The sequence below is a fragment of the Ochlerotatus camptorhynchus genome, unplaced genomic scaffold (genome assembly GCF_037179485.1).
Source record: "Ochlerotatus camptorhynchus isolate MF236.1 unplaced genomic scaffold, CSIRO-AGI_Acam_v1.1 ptg000012l, whole genome shotgun sequence".
NCBI lineage: Eukaryota > Metazoa > Arthropoda > Insecta > Diptera > Culicidae > Ochlerotatus > Ochlerotatus camptorhynchus.
Genome location: NW_027040504.1, coordinates 2,886,197 through 2,906,917, shown reverse-complemented (window position 1 = coordinate 2,906,917; position 20,721 = coordinate 2,886,197). Strand labels below are relative to the sequence as shown.

At 40.3% G+C, this 20,721-nt stretch overlaps 1 protein-coding gene across 1 annotated transcript in view; it reads right to left on the bottom strand.

Annotated features, from left to right (window-relative positions):
* LOC135700605 (uncharacterized) overlaps positions 1-20,721 on the bottom strand; it is a 474,339-nt gene that overhangs the window by 56,112 nt on the left and 397,506 nt on the right. Inside the window, exon 5 of the mRNA XM_065221151.1 lies at positions 1,441-2,030. Coding sequence (XP_065077223.1) covers positions 1,441-2,030 — 590 coding nt within the window. The remainder of the gene's footprint in view (positions 1-1,440; positions 2,031-20,721) is intronic.

Below are 20,721 nucleotides of genomic sequence, written 5' to 3'. Positions count from 1 at the left end.
TTTGGAGGATTCCTAAAAAAAAATCCAGCGCAAAATTCAAAGATAATATTGAAATATAGTCCCAAGAAAATTTGAGGTGAATTCAAAGGTATATCTTGGGATAGGAAAGGAAGTTCTGAGTGGGATTCTTAGGTTATTCTGAATAGACTTGCGTTTCAACCGTGAGGAGGATACCAAATGCACTATATTTAAAAGATAATTAGGAGAGTTTTAAAAGGTGTTCTGAGGATAAATTCAAAGGATTGCTGAAAAAGATTCGGAAAAGAACTCCAAGAAAATCCGAAAATCAAAAAAACAACAAGGGACAGCCCTATGGGTTTGTACGCAATGGCGACGTAGGACTACGTGGTATTATATAATAAAAAATGTTATTTGTTAACTGCAGCAGGAGCTTGTGTTTTTTGTAGGAATTTGAGCGGGGTTCTCTCTTTTTATACTCTTTAGTATGACTATGATTGCCCTGAAAAGAATCTTTTGATATGAATTTTAATTGGGACACGTTCAGAAATTTAACTCTTTTGGAAAATCTTGAAGGCCCTGAAAAGGGCCGATGGTAGTACAGGCTTAAAGCCTTTGGAAGATGATGATGACGAGTAGGCAGTTGGATCAGCAAATCAGACCGGACAATCCCATATTTTTCGGTTCAATGATGGGCACTCCCAAGAGTCTCGGCCCGTCTGTTGCTGGACAGGGGTTGAACTGAACTGATGTCGGATTGGAAGGTCGCAGAATATCAGTGTCCACCCAGCTAAAGCCGCTCCCCTTGGTGGATTTGTTAGTTATTTCGACGCTTTAGGTCAATGCTCGATATTTACCAATTTTCTATAGTTTCTTGTTGAAAATTAATGCTATCGATGCGTAGAAATATATCTGATCGATTGATGATAAAATTATTTAAATTGGTCGACAGGTCGCTGAGTTATTAACGTTCAAAATCTTTCATAATTTCGTTACATGTTTCATTTTCAGTTTGCACAAAGTGGACCCCCATATAGAAATCACAGACGTAGTCCTACGTCAAAATGTTGCATGTAAATCGTTGCAAACAGAAGATTTATTCAGCATGAAAAACCGAATCAGCACTTGTCGTTGGATAAACTACGGCCCATGCTGAAAAAAATCTTCTTTTTGCAAATTGTTGCATGAATAGCCCTTCCTTAAACAGATGGATATTGTACTGGGGGAAATCACTCTAAAGATTGCAAAATCCCCTGTTCTTCTATTTTTGGATATTGTTGGTTGCTAGTAAAGATTGTTGAAATTCAAGTAAGGACCCAATTTAACACTACATGAATTTAAATGAAATTAAAATAATTTCATCGTAATTCCTATGTCTAAATGCTGACTTGAAATCAATAGATGGCTTGGAATCAATTGGCATGGCATGAAAGACAAAAACCGGGAATCTATCTAAAAAATACTAAACCAATTCAAACGTACCTTTCGGCGGGTGTCCGTGGCTGCGCAAGTTTCTCCTGACTCCTCCAGCCCAGGTACGGCTGTCGGAACGAGTTCCGGATTGCACTGTTGCCACCGACCGGTACGCCGGTGGCGCCGGCCGTCGTCGAGGCCGTCGAATAACCGGAAATCACACTGGCATTCAGTCCTCCCCTCGTGAAGGACCCCCGGGTCGACACGCTCGGCGACGTTTGGTTCGAGTTCAGGTGCGACGTGGACCACCGGGAAAATCCGGTCTGACCGCCGTGATGACTGTGCGCCGAGGGACTCAGCATGACGGGACTCCGATCGGACCGGTGCGATCCGAGCGAACTGAGGGAGGTGGTTTTCGAACTGAGTCCGGTCCAGCGACCGACGTCCGAGTTCCGCTTCCGCAGGATGCCACCGGCACCGGCTGCACCACCACCGGAGGCATTGCCCACGGAGGTATTGTTGGCACCACCATCCTTGCCCGAGTACTGTTTGTACCAGTCGGGGATGTTCAGTCGCTGGAGGGAGGCCTGCACTCGCAGCTGATGTTCGCTCAGGTTCGTTCCGGTTTCGTGCGATTTCTGGAGCTCATTCTCCGGGGGCTGTAATGAGAGAAAGCAAAAAAAAAACGAAACAAGGTTAATCGGAATCGTTTCGGGCGCAACATAACAAGTAGGTGAAAAACGCTGTGATGCAATAAGGTGGATTAAATCTGTTTCGCGCAATTAGCTTCGAATAACTTAAAATTACCCAATTGGATTCGAGCCAATTATCATGCATCTTCTTTGAGCTTCTATCCCGGAACGTACACGCAAACTAACCGTTAAATTGATCGTAACCAATCATCTAATCTAATCTGTCCCCATCGCATACCTCGAATCGCATCCGCACGATGATCTGAAAGTCGCTGGCCAGATGGTGCTTGCTCGCTTTGTCGTCGCTGGTGTCCAGTTGCTTCTTTTGGGTCGACTCGTCATTGGTTTCAATTACGAAAATAATGACGATCTTGATGGAATTGCTGCTGCTGCTGTTGGTGGTGGTGGCAGCTGGATCGTCGACGGCTAAGATTTCTACGGCAACACAATTCTCGCGGATTGTGCTGGTAGCCATCGAATCAATCCCGTACGATCCCTCCGACATGATCTGGACAAAGCGGTTGTAGTCGGTGGTTTGCAGCTCGACCGAAACCCGATCACCCATCATGACGTTCTCGCGGATCAGCGAAAGGACCATGTGGATCAGGCTGAGACTGGAGCGATTGAAGATTTTGTCCAGGTGGAACAGTTGATTCCGGTTGGCCGCGGTCATGTGGACAAAGTTTTGCGTGTCGATTAGGGTGCGCATCTGGACCCGATAGGTTTGGTTCTGGAGCCGGAAGTGAATTTGCTGAGCGGTTTCCTCCGGGGTCTTCTTGCGAGTTGGCTTAGCTGGGTCCGGTTGATCCTCCATAGGTTTGAGGTGTTCGGACGATTCCGACTTGTCGAGCTGTTGGATTGCTTGATGGACCTGGTGCTGATCGAGACGCGACGTTTCCAGCTGCTGGGTCCGGTAGTGCAGGAACAGGTCGTTGATATTTCGCACAAAACACTTGTCACGATCGCGATGGTGCTGGACGGATTTGGCCGAATTTGGGTTACCCGAAAGGACCGGACGCGGAGAGTCTACCTTCCGTGTGGCGTTCACGATCTTCACTGTGGACGACACCCTGGCGGCGGTCGGCTCGACCGGAGGGGTCTCATTGGCCGCCTGAAGCTTCAGACCGTCGTGGTCGACGATCGCGTCATTATCCACTTTCTTCTGAGATTCGACGGGTTGGTCAATTTTGTTGCGGATAATTGGCGCCTTCCGCGGTAATGGGATTTGCTGTTGTTGTAGAGTTTGAAGTTTCGATGGGTTCAGCATGGCGCTTGCATTGTTGGGGGACTGAGTTTCACTTTCGAAAATCTTCAGCAGATTTCGGTTCAACCGACCAGGAGTCACCGGCTGCGGCTCAGCAAGTGTATTTTTATCCAACTCTCGGAGTGGATTTTTAATTGCCGATCTCTGTCTTGGGATGGGCGCCGTTTTCGGCGACGGCACTTTCCTCTTGATCGGTGCCGTAATTTTGGGGAAATCTTTGATGATTGGCTCCTCTATGGAGTCATTGAACGAGTCATCTCCCGACATAACCGTAGTTTCTTGATCGAAGTATGTGAAAATATTCATCAAGCTGGGTCGAGTACTGATGATTGATTGCTCCTGAACAACGGGGTTACTCGAAGCATCCGATCGGACGAGAGATTCCAGCGACGATGACGATGTGGAATACACATCCTCGGAACTTGTTCCTCCATAGTCACTGATGCTACTCTCTTTGTTGGACTCTATCCTGTCATACAGGCTATCTTCTTCAGAATCGTCATCCTCTTGGTCTACAATCGGAGACAATTGGCGTCCCGAGTAGGTTTTCTCCAACGAACTAATGAACAAATTGAAATCTTCCGTACTGAACGTGCTGGTATCGATCTGGAAACTGAAGTTGGGCTCTTCCTCTATCACGGAATAATCCGCCAAACTTTGAACTTCAATAGCCTCCATAGTTTTTCTTGTTGGTTGAATCCTAGCGATGGGTACTCACGATCACGATCACGATCACGATCACTCTAGTTCAAATCGATGAACTACAATAACAGTCCGTGCCCGAATGCACATGTAGCCCCACACTGGCCTCCGTAATGATTTAATAATAGCCCCCTCCGATGGACGGCTTTTGCGGCCCAGTTCAGCGCAAAACGTAACACCTTATTAGCCACAACAGTTCGCACTCCGCGTGATGCTCCACAAATTAAAAACAAAAAAAATACACAAACAAGAATTGATAACACTTTCACTGCATCGCTGCACTCATCGCTGCTGTGCCAAGCCACGGTTCCAAAACAAATAAAAAACAACACGCAATTTGAACAAACAATTGGCGCCACCGGCTCTCGGAGAGTTGATAATAGAAGTGCCAAATCGAACAGTTGAAAGCTCCTCTTCGTACTATTTGCAATTTCAATGGCGGGGGGCCGATCAAAGGCGTGAGCAGTTGAAAATTACTGTTTACTGTTTTGTGTTGCCCGCATGAAAGCCAAAATCGAACTGCCGATCGCCGCCCGATCAGGAAGACGAGGTGTGGCAGTACAACCTCCCCGAGGGAACTCGGGTAGACAGACGACGATAGACAAAAGGTCCGGGATCTATTGAAAGCAAAAGTGAGAGAAACGGGGAATTTTGGGCTATTTTCTCAATAATTGCCTCGACCGGGGGGGAGACGAGAAGGGGAGACAGGAGGATCGCCGTTCGATGGGCGAGGGGCAATTCTTTTGTTTTGCGTTGGCTGTGCTGCCTGCTGCTGCCCGATGGATGTTTAGTTGGGCAAAATCGAAGAAATGGACTTTCAAATTGAGTGCCTTGGAGTGAGTGGATTTTTAGTTCATGCAGGTAAGGAAGATGTACGGGGAAGTTGAAGCAATGCAGGCATTTGATGATCTAACTGATGTAGCAAATGTTTTTCTCACGTTTCAGTTCGGCTTGCTCGAGTGGCATTGTTGAACCAATCGTTAATGGTGTGGTATCGATTGAGATCAGTGTATGGTCCAGTTTTTCGAAACTGAAGCTGATCGGTTGTAAAGCAATTCGATGCAAACAAGCGGTGTGTGTGGTATTTGTTTTCTTTTTTTATTTATTGCAGCAATATGAAAGTGCTTGAGTAGTGATTTACACTTTGACATGAAAGTCAAGGAAACTGGGTTGATTCGATTGCGATGATTTAACGAAGAAACAAATTTACGTTCTGCATCGCTATACCAACGAGGTCACGAAATGAAATACTGCATTTGAGCAGGGATGAGAGTCAATTCGATTTTTGTATTTGAATATTGCGGGGTTGTCAACAAACTACGTAGCATTACGTCAGATTGTTGAGGAAAAACGTCCACTTTTAGTGTTATTAGCTTAAACTCATATTGTAGATATTGAAGCTTTTCATAAGCAAAATAATATTTCAGGATATCCAGTGCAAGGGTGGTCATGGGGACATACGCCGCCCAATGATTTTGACTTCGCACCTCATTTGACCTCCTGATGTTAATCATCCTAATACTTTAAGCTAAAGGATTTTTGGCTGCCAAATTCACTTTCCGCTTGAAATTCTTCAGGTCAATTGCACTTCCACCCTTTGTCTTCAGTATGTGCTTCACAATTGACCAGTATTCCTTAGTTCCATTTTCGGTGTACCACTGTTTGGTGGAATTTGAGTAGTGGCAGCTTGCCAAGTCCGACCAGAATAGTCCAAGTCCGACCAGAATGCGCCTCATGATGCTCCAGAAAAGACAGTAGTCCATTCCGTAGGCACTCATTCTGGTAAATTGCTGGTTCATGGTCCCAGAAGTAACGAAAGTTTAGCTTTTCAGCCCACGGCTGCAGATTGCTTAACAGACAAACAACTTTTGGGGGAATTTCGATTTCGCGACGTGCTTGTTCCGGTGAAGCCATGATGTAAACAAATGAAATAATTCTTACAACCAATGCCTACTGTGATTCTATACACTCTTAGCTTGATTCAGTAAAATTTAAAAAAAAATAATCGAAAAAGCCTTAATGGCAACGTTTTTATGGTGTCCAGATTTTTCCAGATTATAAAATCAATGTCTCAAAATTTTCAAAAGAGATCAATACTCGCATAGAACAACCTGCTACGTCAAAATCATCAAAAAAATCATCAAGTTTCTATCGACACCCTAAACGCCCTGCTGTTACAGTCCAAACAAATTTTTTAGGGGATCTGTAGTGTTATTAAGCGCACTTCTGATACTTCAAAGTCATCGAAAAAAAATTCTAAAGGCACCTTAAACGCCCTGTTGTTGCATAACAGCCTCTCAAAATGTTGGTAAAAGTTCAATAGTCATCCTTTAGACCCTCTTACTTCTTCAAAGTCATCCACAAAATCAAAAAACTACAAGGGACAGCCCTATGGGGTTGTACGCAATGGTGACGTAGGACTACTTGGTCTTATATAATAAATCTTATTTTTTAACTGCAGCAGGAGCTTTTGATTTGTGTAGGAATAGGAATTTGAGCGGGGATCTCTCTGTTTATACTCTTTAGTATGACGCGCTTGACATAGATGGTCCACAGCGACTCGCGTCGAGCTACTGATTCCGATCAATAGCGGTGCGGCTTCTTCCTCCTTCTATGGATGCTGCAGCTCGCTGCTTGCAGACATGCTTGGCATACACAGTTACGGTCACGAACTGCTCATTTGCTAATAACTTTGCACACAGTTGATGAAACATAGTTCTTTTTGAAGCAGTTTAAGCTTCTTATAGATACGCAAAAAAAAGTTGATTGTAATTCTAGTAATAAACTGTATTGTTTTAGGCGTTGTAAAAATGAAGTAAGAAATGCTCGATACACATCTCGGACTTTAAGAATAAAAATTCATTGCTGTTGATTCAAATGTTAAGATTTATCGACTTTTTACATATCTATAGTAAGCTATGATCCTAATCTATCAATAACTTTAAAGAAAAACAAATTTCAACAACTGAGTGAAAAGCTATTAACAAATGAGCAGTTGGTGTGTACAAATGTGTATGCCGAGCTTGCTTGCAGGCAGCCTTTCGTTGTGTACTGGAGAACACCACCACTCACCACGCGGTGATTGAATAAACACCGTTCTGTGAGACCGGATGGAATTCAACTTTGAAATTTGTGTTGGGAAAATCGCTTTTCGCAGACAATCGGTGATAATTTTAACTATCATAGCAACAGTTCCACATTCGTGCAATTTTCAATAGTGACATTTTGAAAAATAATAACATCTTAATTTTAGCAGATTCGTATTAAGAATAAAATCCATCATGTCTGGGTCAAAATCAGACCACTTTCATGCCGCGACGGACTTTGCTTTTTGATATTGCACCACCAATGTTGCCTTCAATCAAGAACATGGTATGTTAGATTTCAACATATCTAGATAGAGCTGGAATTAGGCGTAACAGCTTTTGTAAACAATGACCTCTCTCGACAATTAATCATTTTGTACGACCATTTTCCACAGAGATGGCGCTGTTCCGCTGGTAGGAAGTGATAAAAATCCCCATATAGAAATTGAGAGAAGTGGGAATAATTCGCTTTCGGTGCATATTCAGGTGAAAAAAAGTGAACGACAACCTAAAGGAATTTATTAGGGACTTAGTCGTTCAGTTTTTTCCCGGAAATTATAGTTAATCAAGCTACAATTAATTAGAAATGATTTTTCCCCATACAATTTTACCCGCTTTACTACCAGTCCCCAGAGAGCCAAAAAAATTCAAATTTGAGAGAGAAATTCTCTCTCACGACCTCAATCTCTCAACATACCATGTATTTTGTTGACACTCGATTTGTGATTTCCCTTTCACAGATTACAAAAAAGAGTACCTGACACTACAAAAAATGTTTGGTACCTCTATACATGCATTTGCTTTAACATAAGAAGTCCCTCCTTTTTTACATATTCTGCGCAAAAGATACTTTATGCCCCGCCCCATACATAAAATTTGGCGGGAAATTCTGTGAGGGATGAGCTATTTTGTGTGCAGAATGTGTAAAAAAGAAGGGACTTCGAATAATAATCTAAATGCATATATAGAGGTACCAGACATGTTTTGCACTGCAGTGTCCTCTGTGAACAATTATAGGAAAACAGATTGTGTGTTGTTTCCGATAGATGTCACCGCAAACAACAGCTGTGACATCTGATGGAACATGAATGCAGAAGCTTGACAAATTATCAATTTTTAGGAATTCAAGGCACGCTCACGCAAACCAACATTACCGTTGGGTAGAGGAAGTCTAACCCTACCTAATGGTGATGTTGATTTGCGTGGGCGAGTCTTGACATTCAAGACATCATCGAAAAAAGTCATTGTTTACAAAAGCTGTTACGCCCTAATTCCAGCTCTATCTTGATATGGGAACTGACATCCGATTGATGACCTTGACAAATGTCCAAAACATACTCTTTTACAAATTTAAGGTGGTACTGAAAAGGACCGTTTTGTCGTGATGATTGAGTAATGCTGAGCTATAAGGGTGTTAAACACATATGAGGCTGGTGAGCTGTATGTTGTTTGGAACGAGGGTGACGCGCTTAGCGCCCACAGCGACTCACGAAGAGCTACTGATTCCGATCAATAGCGGTGCGGCTTCTTCCTCCTTCTATGGATGCTCATGCAGGCAGCCTTTCGTTGTGTACTGGAGAACAATGTTCAACGCCACGCGCCGAAAGCACTGCTGCTGGTGCTGATGCCGACGACCGGACACCACCACACACGGAACTGAATCCGATCAGCGGTTGAGGCCAGCCTTGATAGCTAGCTGCTTGCGGGGAGCCTTTCGATTTGAAATGGAGAACAATGGTGAATTGAATAAACACCATTTGGTGAGACCGGATGGAATTCAACTTTGAAATCTGAAGTAGGGAAATCGCTTTTCGCAGGCAATCGGTGATCATTTTAATAATCATAGCCACAGTTGCACATTCGCACAATTTCCAATAGTGTCATTTTGAAAAATGATGAAGTCTTTAATTTAACAGATGCGTAGAAGTATTTCTGATCGATTGGTGACAAAATTATTGAAATTGGTCCAGGAGCAGATGAGTTATTAACGTTCACATTCTTTCATAAATTTGTTACATGTTCCATTTTCGGTTTTCACAAAGTGTACACCAACATAGAAATCACAGACGTAGTCCTACGTCAAAAAATTCTAAAGGACTTCAACATCAAAGTTCATTTTATTCAAACGTCCTCCTGTTACTTCCAAAATCATCAAAAAAACCATAAAATTTCCATAGACTCCTCAAACGCCCTGTTGTTGCAGATAGCCTAATTTTTACGTGATTTGCAGTCATTCTTAACGCTATCTTGCTACTTCCAAGTCACCCAAAAAATCATGAAAAATTTATAGACTCATTCAACGCCCTCCCAAAATTTTAGTATGAGATTTATAGTCATCCTGGAACTTCATCCAAAAAATCTTCAAGCTTTTAAACACACCTCAATGTCCTGCTGTTATAGTTCAAACTTTCATAATTTTGGAAGGAGATCTGTAGTCATCCTTAACGCCATACTGCTTGCAGTAGATATGCATAATATCATCAAATTTCTGAAGACTCCTGACACAACAAAATATTCAAAGGCAGTGCCGTAATAACGGATGAGTTCTACAAACCAATTATTAGCAAATGGAATGAACCCAAGTAGTATTGTCAGTTTGATATTTGGAAAATTGGTTTTCCCAAGCGTGGAAATAATCGTCAGGACATTTATTTCAATAATGGTCACCAACTGCTCAATATAGATTAAAGTGAGTGAGCCAAGGGCGTCTGAAAGGGAGACAGATTGGTTCGGCATTCAGTCGCTGTATGGCGCTGGTGTGCATGAAAAAATAGCATTTTTGGATTTGTTTAATCTCGTGATCCCGACCACCTAGGAAGTCCGAGTCTTCACCAACGTGGTTCAGAAAAAAAGGCTTTCGAAAGGTGGACATTGATTCGATTTTCTGTCACTACGTGGTCCTAGTGTGCATGTATAATTGATTCCAAACTTTCTTAAATTATTAAAACATTTCTGAAGTGATGATAGTCTTGCGGAAATGATTTCAATATTTCTAGATAGAGCTGGAATTAGGGCGTAACAGCCTTTGTAAACAATGACTTCTCTCGTGGATTTCTCGGAATTCAAGGCACGCCTACACAAAACAACATATCCATCGCGTAGGAGTAGTCTTTCTCTACTCGATGGTGATGTCGATTTGCCAGGGAGAGCTATGGCTTCCGAGAAATCATCGAGAGAAGTAATTGTTTACAAAAGCTGTTACGCCCTTATTCCAGCTCTATCTAGATTTTATTAATTGAATCAGTACTTTCCGGAGCAGTTTTGAACTTCACTGAAGTGATTCAGTACTTGCGGAAGTGATTCCGAGGTTTTCAGTAATTATTCAGTAATATCTGAAGCAGTGCTGCAAGATATCAATATCAATACCTTTAAAACGATGAATTTCACTAGCCACCTGATGTCAGTATCAGTTTACACAGTTAGAATATCAATATCATTTCTTTCACTGATATGCGAAGATCTGCCTCATTTTTTTCTTATATACGCCAGCTAATCGAGTACCGATCTTTAGAAAACTCCCCAGTAATATTAAAACAATGCAACGGTTATACAAAAAAGTAGTTTTTTATTTCATAATAGGGTAGAGAACTACCTCAGCCCAATCGCCCATTTTGAGCCTATCAAGCAGAAAACATCAAATAAATAAATTATTTCGGCGTTAACAGGTAAATTATGCGTTTGGTACGATACTTTAGTTCAAAAACTACCGAAAACAGTCATTAGGAACGCGTGATATGAATGTTTGCACCCAATATTATCAAGTACAATCGATCGCTCCGATCGAAAAATGTTTTAGCTTCATCCGATAGGCGAAAGTGAATTCATTGGCGTTTCAATGCGTTAGGCCGAGTTTGGCGTCAAGAAGCAGTGTTACCCAAGTAACAATTTGGGTTTTATGAGGGTTCTGTATACCATGATTTGGACTTGTAGAATGCTATAAAACCTCTATAAAGTTTGCAATGTTACTTGGGTTAGGATTTTAACAATATCTCAACAATTTGTTACTATTTATCAAATCTTACGGTACGTACGGAAAGTTAAATAAATTTGGAAGACGTCAGTTATAATAACATTCCGTTTGGTGCTAAGCTGCGCTTGATTAAGAAAGACTAAGTGCGGGTTGTACCTAATAGGGCGAAAATGCAGTAGTTAACCCTAGTAAAATTTTAAACTTTTCCCTAGTGACATTCATATGGATAGCAATCTCAAAGCCCTATCGCCTGCTATCCACCTTACTACGAATATCAGTGTCAGAAGTGAAATTCAGTGCAAGACCAATACGTCAATTGACATTGTTGACAGCACGCAGCACTGATCTGAAGTGATTCCAAACATTTCTTAAATTATTCCAAAATTATTCAATTCTTTCCGAAAAGATTCAATACTTTCCTAAGTGATTCCAAAGTGGTAAGCAATTTAGTACTTTTCGAAGTGATTCCAAACTAATCTGAAGTGATTCAATACTTTTAGAAGCGTTTCTGATTTTGTCTGAAAAGATACAGGATTTTTTTAAATGATTCAAATGTTTTTTTTTTTCTGAGATTATTCAATACTTTCTAAAGTAATTCAGTACTTGCAGAAATGAATCAGTAATTGCAGAAATGATTTTAAACTCTTATGAATTGATTAAGTACTTTCCGGGGTGATTACGAAATTATATGAAGTGATTAAGTACCTTCCGAAGTGATTCCGAACTTTTATGAAGTTATTCAATTCTTTCTGAAGTGTTTACAAACTTTTTTGGAATAATTCAATACTTTCCAAAGTGACTCAAACATTTCTAAAGAGATTCAAAACTTTCTGAAGTGATTCTAAACTTTTCTTAAGTGGTTCATTTTTATTCGAAGTAAGCGGCGCCGGTGGTGTAGTGGTAAGCGTGATTACCTCTCACCTCAGCAAGCCTGGGTTTATTCCTAGTCGGCGCCACCGGGATGTTCTGAGGCATAACATCTCTGATCACGGCTTCCTTCGGAAGGGAAGTAAAGCCATTGGTCCCCGGTCCATGAGTTGATGGGTTGAAAGGTAAGGTCCAGGTGTGGGAGCTGCCTCCCTGGCGTCGGTAGCATAGTGATAAGGTGACGTTTCTCAGTGGAACTGACAGCTAGAAATCTAGAGTGTGTGAGTGATCTGGTGTTAATGGTGCTGAATGTAAAAAGCAGAAATTCATATGAGAATAAACTGCCAGTTCTACTGTGATCTGTCAAAAGTTCTTGGTAGCTGATCGCAACTGTCTCGTGGATAGCCTTATTGGTGCTCAGCACGGAAAACAAGATCGACGGAAAACGAATGAAGAGAAAAAATAATTCTATTCGAAGTGAATCAGTACCTGCGGAAATGATTTCAAACTCTTCAGAAAATTCTGAAATAATTCCAATCTTTTCCGAAGTGGTTCAGTACTTTCCGAAGTGACTCGGAACATTTCTAAAGAGCGTACTTTCAGTAGTGATTCTAAAATTTGTAGAATAGATTCTACACTTTTCCAGGTGATTCAAAACCCTCCTGAAGTGAATCAGTGCTTTCCGAAATGATTGAAATCAATTCTAAAGTGATTCAGTACATTATGAAGTTATTTCAAACTATACAGAAGTGATACAGTAATTTCGGAAGTGATTCCGCATTTTTTGTAAGTAATCCAGTGCTGGAGTTATTCAGTATTTTTTTTTAAATTATGTTGAACACTTCTGATACAGGGTTGCTTCCACTTACTAGCTATAAAAAAATGTTTTTCGGAATTATACAATCATTAGATGATATAATGATGTATTTTACTTATAAGTAACAAGAAGAGGATGTAAAGCATATGTTTGACACATAAAACTTGGCAATTTCGCTTTCAGAGCGTAACAATCAGCGATCTTATGATTCGTGAGCGTTCACACTCAGAGTGAGCGCTCACGAGTCGCAAAATCGCTGATTGTGACGCACTGAAAGCAATATTGACAGATTTTATGTGTCAAACATATACTTCACGACCTCTTCTTGTAGCTTACAAGTACTAATTATCATTATACCATCTCATGATTTCATAATTCCGAATAACATTTTTTATAGCAATTGAATGAAAGTTACCCTGCTTCTGAAGCTTCTACTTTTTTAATCGATTCCATACTTTTGACTGGTAGTATTTACAAGCGATTCATAACTTTTCAGGTCTGGTTCACTTCATATTCAGGTGATTCCAAACTTTTCAGTTTGATATCACTTCATATTCAAGAGATTCCAAGTTTTTCAGGTCTGATTCACTACACATTAAAGTGGATCTAATCTGTAAACAGGTCTGGTTCAATTCATGTTCAAGTGATTCGAAGCTTTTCTGATCTGATTTACTCCATATTTATATGGAGATGAACTAGCCAAGAGGATAAAAATCTGCTTAATAAAGTTAAAAAAAAAAACTTGGTATTTATTCACTAATTGGTAATTGTCACTTTATTTTCAAGTGAGTCCAAATGTTTCAGGTCTGATTTACTTCACATGCAAGAGGATCTAAACTGTAAACAGGTCTGGTTCACTTCATATTCAAGTGATACGAAGCTTTTCAAGACTGATTCACTTTATTTTCAAGTGACTCCAACATTATCAGGACTGTTGCACTTCATATTCATGCGATTTCAAACTTCTCAGATCTGATACATTTCACATTTTTGTATGCACACTAGCGCCACGTAGTGACATAATTCTAAAGCGGACTAAGCACTATCCGCTCAGCCATAGCCTTCTGATCACCTTTGCTCAAAACTTGAACTTTCTATGTGGTCGGGATCACGAGATAAATAATTACAAAAATGCTCAATTTTACATACACACTAGCGATACGTAGTGACAGAATTCTGAACAAAAGTAACCATCTTGCGTCTTCTAAACAACTTTGCTAAAGACTCGAACTTTCTATCGGATCAGAACCACGAGATAAAATAATTTCAAAAATGCTCGATGGTGTTCAATAGCGTGAGAAAATATCAAAATTTTGTGCTTTTCCTAAAGAAGTTTTTTTTTTAAGTTTCATGTGATATTCTTATAATTGTTGTGAAGAAGCTTTTTTGGGTCAGTATGGGCTACGAAATTGTAGATAACTTGAGTCCATTGTAGTTTTGCATGCAAAAAAGTTCACTAAGTTTTCAAATATCAATCTTTAAACTAGGCTAGGCTATTTATCTGAGTCTGAGAAAAATCAAATGTGGATGCTAACAGTTCTAAATCGATTTGCTTTAAAATATTATTTAGGGTTATAGGGCTCCACACCACTTCGTTGTACTTCACTTTGCATCATCATACCCTCCCCCTTTCTAAAATCACTCATTTTACGCATGGGTGCAAATATTTCAACATCAATCGTAATTTATAGTTTTGCGAAAAGGTTAGTGAAAAAGTTTTGCATTTATGGATTTAGCATGGAAACGGGCGCCACACGACGGCTACTTCGGAGCCCTATTTTAATTAATTAAATTTATCGTAGAACCAAAACCTCCCTTTGTAGAGTTGAAGTATTTTTTTTCCAATAGAATATTTTAGTTCCATCCGATTTGTGAATTTAAGCACTCTAACTAACTTTAAGTGATTACAAACCCTAGGTCCATGAATGTTGATTAATCCGCCACGGTACACTTTGCGAGCTAAACTATCAATGTTTCTTTTTAGCAAAAATAAACAACAAGGGACAGCCCTATGGGGTTGTACGCAATGGTGACGTAGAACTACGTGGTCTTATATAATAAATCTTATTTGTAAACTGCAGCAGGAGCTTGTGTTTTGTGTAGGAATAGGCATTTGAGCGGGGTTCTCTCTGTTTATACTCTTTAGAATGACGTGCTTGGCATAGTTGGCCCACAGCAACTCACGAAGAGCTACTGATTCCGATCAATAGCGGTGCGGATTCTTCTTCTTTTTTTGGACGTTCATGTGGGCTGCAACTCGTTGCTTCCAGACAGCCCTTCGTTGTATACTGGAGAACACCACCACTCACCACGCTGTGATTGAATAAACACCGTTTGGTGAGACCGGATGGAGTTCAACTTTGAAATCTGTGTTAGGGAAATCACTTTTCACAGGCAATCGGTGCTGAAAGCAACAGTTGCACATTCGTGCAATTTTCAATAGTGACATTTTGAAAAATGATAACGTCTTAAATTTGACAGATGCGTAGAAATATATCTGATAGATTGGTGATAAAATTATTGAAATTGGTCCAGGGGCAGTTGAGTTATTAGCGTTCAAAATCTTTCATAATTTTGTTACATGTTCCATTTTTGGTTTTCACAAAGTGTACCCCTATATATAAATTACAGACGTAGCCCTACGTCAAAAAAAAATCCGTATGAATTTAATTAATTTGCTTCATGAAAAATAACAATGCTAATAAATACAGAGCAGACTGGAACCGAACCAAGGACGCTGATGTTACGGGGCCCGTGTCTGAACCACTCGTCTGTTATCGCTTGGAAAATGAACTATGCTAAGGGCACATAAAATCTACCTCGTATGCTAGCTATCCTACAGCGCAACAGCTATAGTAAAATTACACTCTCGGAGAAGCAAAAGAGAGAGAAAGAGAAAGAGATTTAACACTGTTGTAGCGGCAGCTCTCCAACACAAGAAGAATGAAATGTGCTGCACGATCAGCGTTGCCAGATTGTTTAAAAGCTTATCGGTAAGGAAGGTCATAAAAAATCGGTATTTATCGATATTTACTAATTAATTAATTTTATATTTTTGCCGTTTTTGAAAGCGGAAATTTTAACGATGGTGACGACTGGGATTTGAGAGGAATTGCTTTGTTTAACGGCTTTCTCAGTCTTAAAACAGTCTTTAATTTTTTAATTTTATTTTTTAAACTATTGTTGTCCTCAAGTGGTGATCAAAATTGTGAGAAAGTATCTTTTTTCAATTAAATTATCATTAAATGAAACCAAAATATGGAAAATCAGCCTAACTACAAACAATATTTTCCCTTGGAAAAGACCACAACCCATGGCCGAAATGTCGGGCAGATTACATCGTAGTCGTTGCAGTGTTTTGAGACTGAGAAAGCCGTTAATCAAAGCAAAATATTAGCTTTTGAACTATGATCGGAAAATTCCGGAAGAAAACTTCGGAGAATGTTTGAATTAGCTTCTGAATGTAGCTGAAAAAACATCCAGGAAAAGACGAAAGAAACACTCCTGGATAAAGTTCGAGGAAAGTTCTAAGAAAAGTTGGAAAAACATCCGGAAACTTACAAGGCACGAATTGAAAAATTTGTGGAGAAAATTTAAATAAACTATCGGAAAAAATTCAGATGTCACATCCAAAAGAAGTCAGAGAAGTTTCGGAAATCGGAAGTAAATTTCCTTAAGTAGCCATTTCCAGGAAAAGCCAGAAGAAGCTCGGAAAAACCTTCCAATAGAAGTCGAACAAAATAAAAACCTTTGGCTTATGGTCAAATTTCCAGAAGAAGACGAAAAAAATTTCTGGGAGAATTAATTGAACTTGCTGGAGAAGACGAAAAAAAAAAAAATTCCTAGAGACGCTGGTAGAAACTTCCTAAGGTAGATTGGAAGAAACATTTGAAAAAATTCAAAAGCCAGAGCGCTTACGGAACAGTCGAAGGTCTCTGGACTGTCTTAAATATTACGAAATCTCTTAAGTGCTCTCAAAATGTTCTTGAATTTATTGTAACATCAATATTGAAGTTCTCTGATCTTCCCGATGTTTTAATTTTTAAAAGTTGTCCTGATGTTCTCTGAGCTTCACTAAAGTTCCTGAAAACCATTAAATTTCCCTGAAGTTCTTTGGACTTGTGAAGTTTCCAAAATATTTATGATGTTTCCTTAAGTTCACTGGAGTTCGCTTGACTTTTCTGAAATTTTCGGGTTTTCGATTTTTAACAGAAGTGAACAGAATGAAACTGTCTTTAATTTATCGAAACTTACACAAAAGTCTGGACATTTATGAAGTTTCAGAACTACTTAAATGTTCCTGCAGCTAGTGTGGATCCGCTATCAAAATCTGATAGCATTCTTGAACTTCCGGGAATGTTGAAAAAACTGGCGGGAGAAGATGAAAGAATCATTAGAGCGAAGGCTGAAGAAGCTTTCAAGGTAAGGTGGATGAAAATTCCATGGAAAGTTGGATAAAACTTTAGGAAGTTAAAAAATGAATAGAAACTTCCGAAAGTTAAATAATGTTTAAAAAATATTTCTCGATTCCCTAGGAATTACTGGAAAGAGCCATCGACTATTTCTCAATTGATGGGTAGCCAATCAAAAGAAGAAAATACAAAGATTATTCGAAAGAGTATCAAGCATAAGGCATCTTTAGAGATGATTTTTTAGAATTTCATGAAAACTTTTGCCATCAGATTAGATAAAACCGAAGACATCAAATCAAGAAGACTGGCAACTCTACCGGAATCCAAGTGACAGATACAGTAGCGCTGCGCTCGAGCGAAGTAGCGCATAGAGAAATGAGCAAATACACAAAACATTCTTCTGGGGTTGTAATCTTTGCTATCCAATTCGTTCGAAGCATTTACCTTTTCGCGTCAGATGGCACGATTGTGCCGGTCTCATAGCGGTTGTATGAGAAAATGGCCAGTCTTCTTGATATGTTGTCTTCGATAAAACTCAAGATGAGCGAATGTGAAAATTCCAAATATTATAAAATCCAACTGAATTGGGTGCGTTATCAGTTGGTTCTCTGTACTGCCACTTACTTTTATCAATGAATTTCTTTCAGTTTGTGTTTAACTATTTCCGACCGGCTGGTGAATTTTATCTCGCAGTTCATATTTCGAATTGCTAGGGGAAAATACGACCAAATTCCTGTAATCCCACCAAAAGCAACAGATACCCTGTGTTCATCCAACATTCATCCAATATTTTGAACTTAGAAGATATAAGCCCGGTCTCTCTCCCATATGGTCGTACCGTTTACCGGAGAAAACTGATTATCTTAATGGGTAGACCAGCGTTTCAGTAGAACCGTCTGGCGTCCACCACGATGACAACCATCCTGGGAATAATTTATTAGCTTACATGGCATCTTCCAATCATTTCATTTATTATCACCATATATAGCGAGTGTGTTGGTCTGTTCGGGTGAGCCAGTGGCCGTAATTTGGAAACTTCCGAATGGTCTACCTCCCCGGAGCAGTGTGTGTGTGTGTGTGGGTGATCATAATGCTTACATGAGCGCTAGCAAATGTTATTTCAGCTGACATGGACGTCGACAACCATGGCAAGAACGATGATGGGAAAGCATAATTGGGACACCGACAGACCCAAATGCCGGACGGATGCGCTTCGCTATTCTTCCAGGAGCAGTCGGGTTCGCGTAAGGATGGTGTTGCTTTGCTCGGCGATATGATAGTTGGTGACTGTACGTGAGTTCCAGCCCGGCTCTTCATCTCCACGACGGACAACTAACGAGGTCAGGTAAACACATTACACTGAGGCTGAGCTGGTAAATGTGTGAGGTAATTTCTTCTCCAGAGCAAGTCTAGTCGAACTAAGGGGGGCGTGGAACGGTGCAAATTGCACAGAGCTAAGATGGAAGAGATTGGGGTAGGCTAATAATCCTCAGGCAAAACGGTTCCTTCCGACGACGACGACAACGACATGAAGGTAGGCTTAGCATGTCTCATTTGAAGCTGGTGAATAATTTATTTCGTGTTATTATTTTTAAGCATCAGGATCACCAGGTACTGCAAAAGGTTTGACACATAAGACCAACGCAAATGGCTTCAGGCTGTATGAAAGGGGAAGTCCCCAGAATGTTCTAGCTCAACGCTAAATCTCATGTGTTTGGAAGTTTGGACTGATTTCTACGGAATGCTTTCTTGGGATGTATTAATAGATTTTTTTTAGGTTTGAAAAGCTTAGGAAACAAATTTAGATTTAGATAAGATTGTGAGTAGATTCCGAATGTGCGGGAATCCGTTCAAATTTGGATTTCATTTATCTACATAATCTGGCAATACTGGCCGAAAAAAAAAATCAAAATAAACGCACGTCACCTACGAAACAGTCGCATATATTTTTATCTACCTGAAAAAAAACTCGACAACAACTCGAGAATGACGCTAACCGTCCACGATGATGACTATGACGTGGTAAGTGGCACCACACACGCATGCCGCGCCTCCAACCAACAAACGGCTACAATCAAATTGTTTTGTTTTATGTCAAACACTTTGTGTCGTGAGAGATGCCTTTTTTTTTTGCTCATTTATAATACCAATTTGCCTGACAAATGCTGCACCTTTTCCCCCCTATGATCATCAGCAACGCAAGGAATGAGACGGTTCTTTTGAAATAAAAGGCTCATAAACTGTGAGAAGCTATATTTCTTTAAAAGACACCATGAAAGGCACTTGGGTTCGGAAGCCGCTAGTCAAGTTTACCACCAACTCAACAGACTTCATCAAATGCAGTAAATTTAGTTGTAAACTCAATTCTGGATGGATGAACTGCCGTGACTACGTTATCACCCCCACCTTCTACATATGTCACGAGAATCTGTGCTATTTATAAATCCGCAACACACGAGGTTCAGTTTCAAGCTCCTTTCACGTTCCACTTAGCACTCTAGAAAGCCATTACATCTGTTGTGATGGGACATTATTTTCGCTTCCTTCCCGTACCAGCTACAATCGGTGGCATAACAATAAATAGAAAACAATATACTGGCTGAAAAAAGCAGCACGAATTCTACACCCGTTCGTTCGACAAATGGTACAATCGTGTTTAACACAAAAAAAGGGAATGGATGTCACTCCCTGCTCACCCTCTACCAGCACCTCACTCTGATCCCCCAGGACTGACTCGGAACTGAAAATCAATATTTGCCATTCGCTCCAGTCTAGAACATCATCAGCAGACGGAATAGTTTCTCGTCATCATCATCATCATCATCATCATCATCATCGTCGTCGTCGGAATCGCCTTATCAGATGGGTTTGGTTCGATGTGATTAGGTAACAGGTGGCGGTTGGCATCATGCGGGGTTGTGGCTAGCAGCGTCTATCAAATAATTAGATCTCGCCCATCAGGTCAGTTGTTTGCCATACTTCCCAATCGAATGAGTTCGGATGGTCATAAGATCAAATCGAACCAACATCATTGCATTATTACACCTAAGCTAATGGCAACTGGTTGCTGCAAAGGAGAGATGCTAATTGCTTTGTGTATACTTTGGCTTGAACAGTTGATTGTAAAACCAAACGATCAACACCATTGTAAGGTTCAAGAAGAGTATGTGAAACAGAAGCTCACACACTTTTATGTATTTCCAAAAATCTGAATATCTTACTAAACTAAAACAATGATCAGAACATAAATACGCACCAGACGCATTAATTTGCAGATAAAGCTGTGTAATTCGAGGGTAAAAAGTCTGATAACCCAAGCAGGGGTTGAAACAGTTGACGTTTTTTACTACACTCGCTTCGTTGTCGTGCGCGACAGTCTGTTTGTATTCGAACACTCATGCTCTACCGTCGTCTCTCTCACACAACACGAGCGGTAGAATAACATTCGAGCTAAAAGAAAATTATCAAAATAGCTATCATATGACATGTGTGATTTCGTTGTAATTCCTCAATTTGGTGTAAATCAAACCATTTTTGATC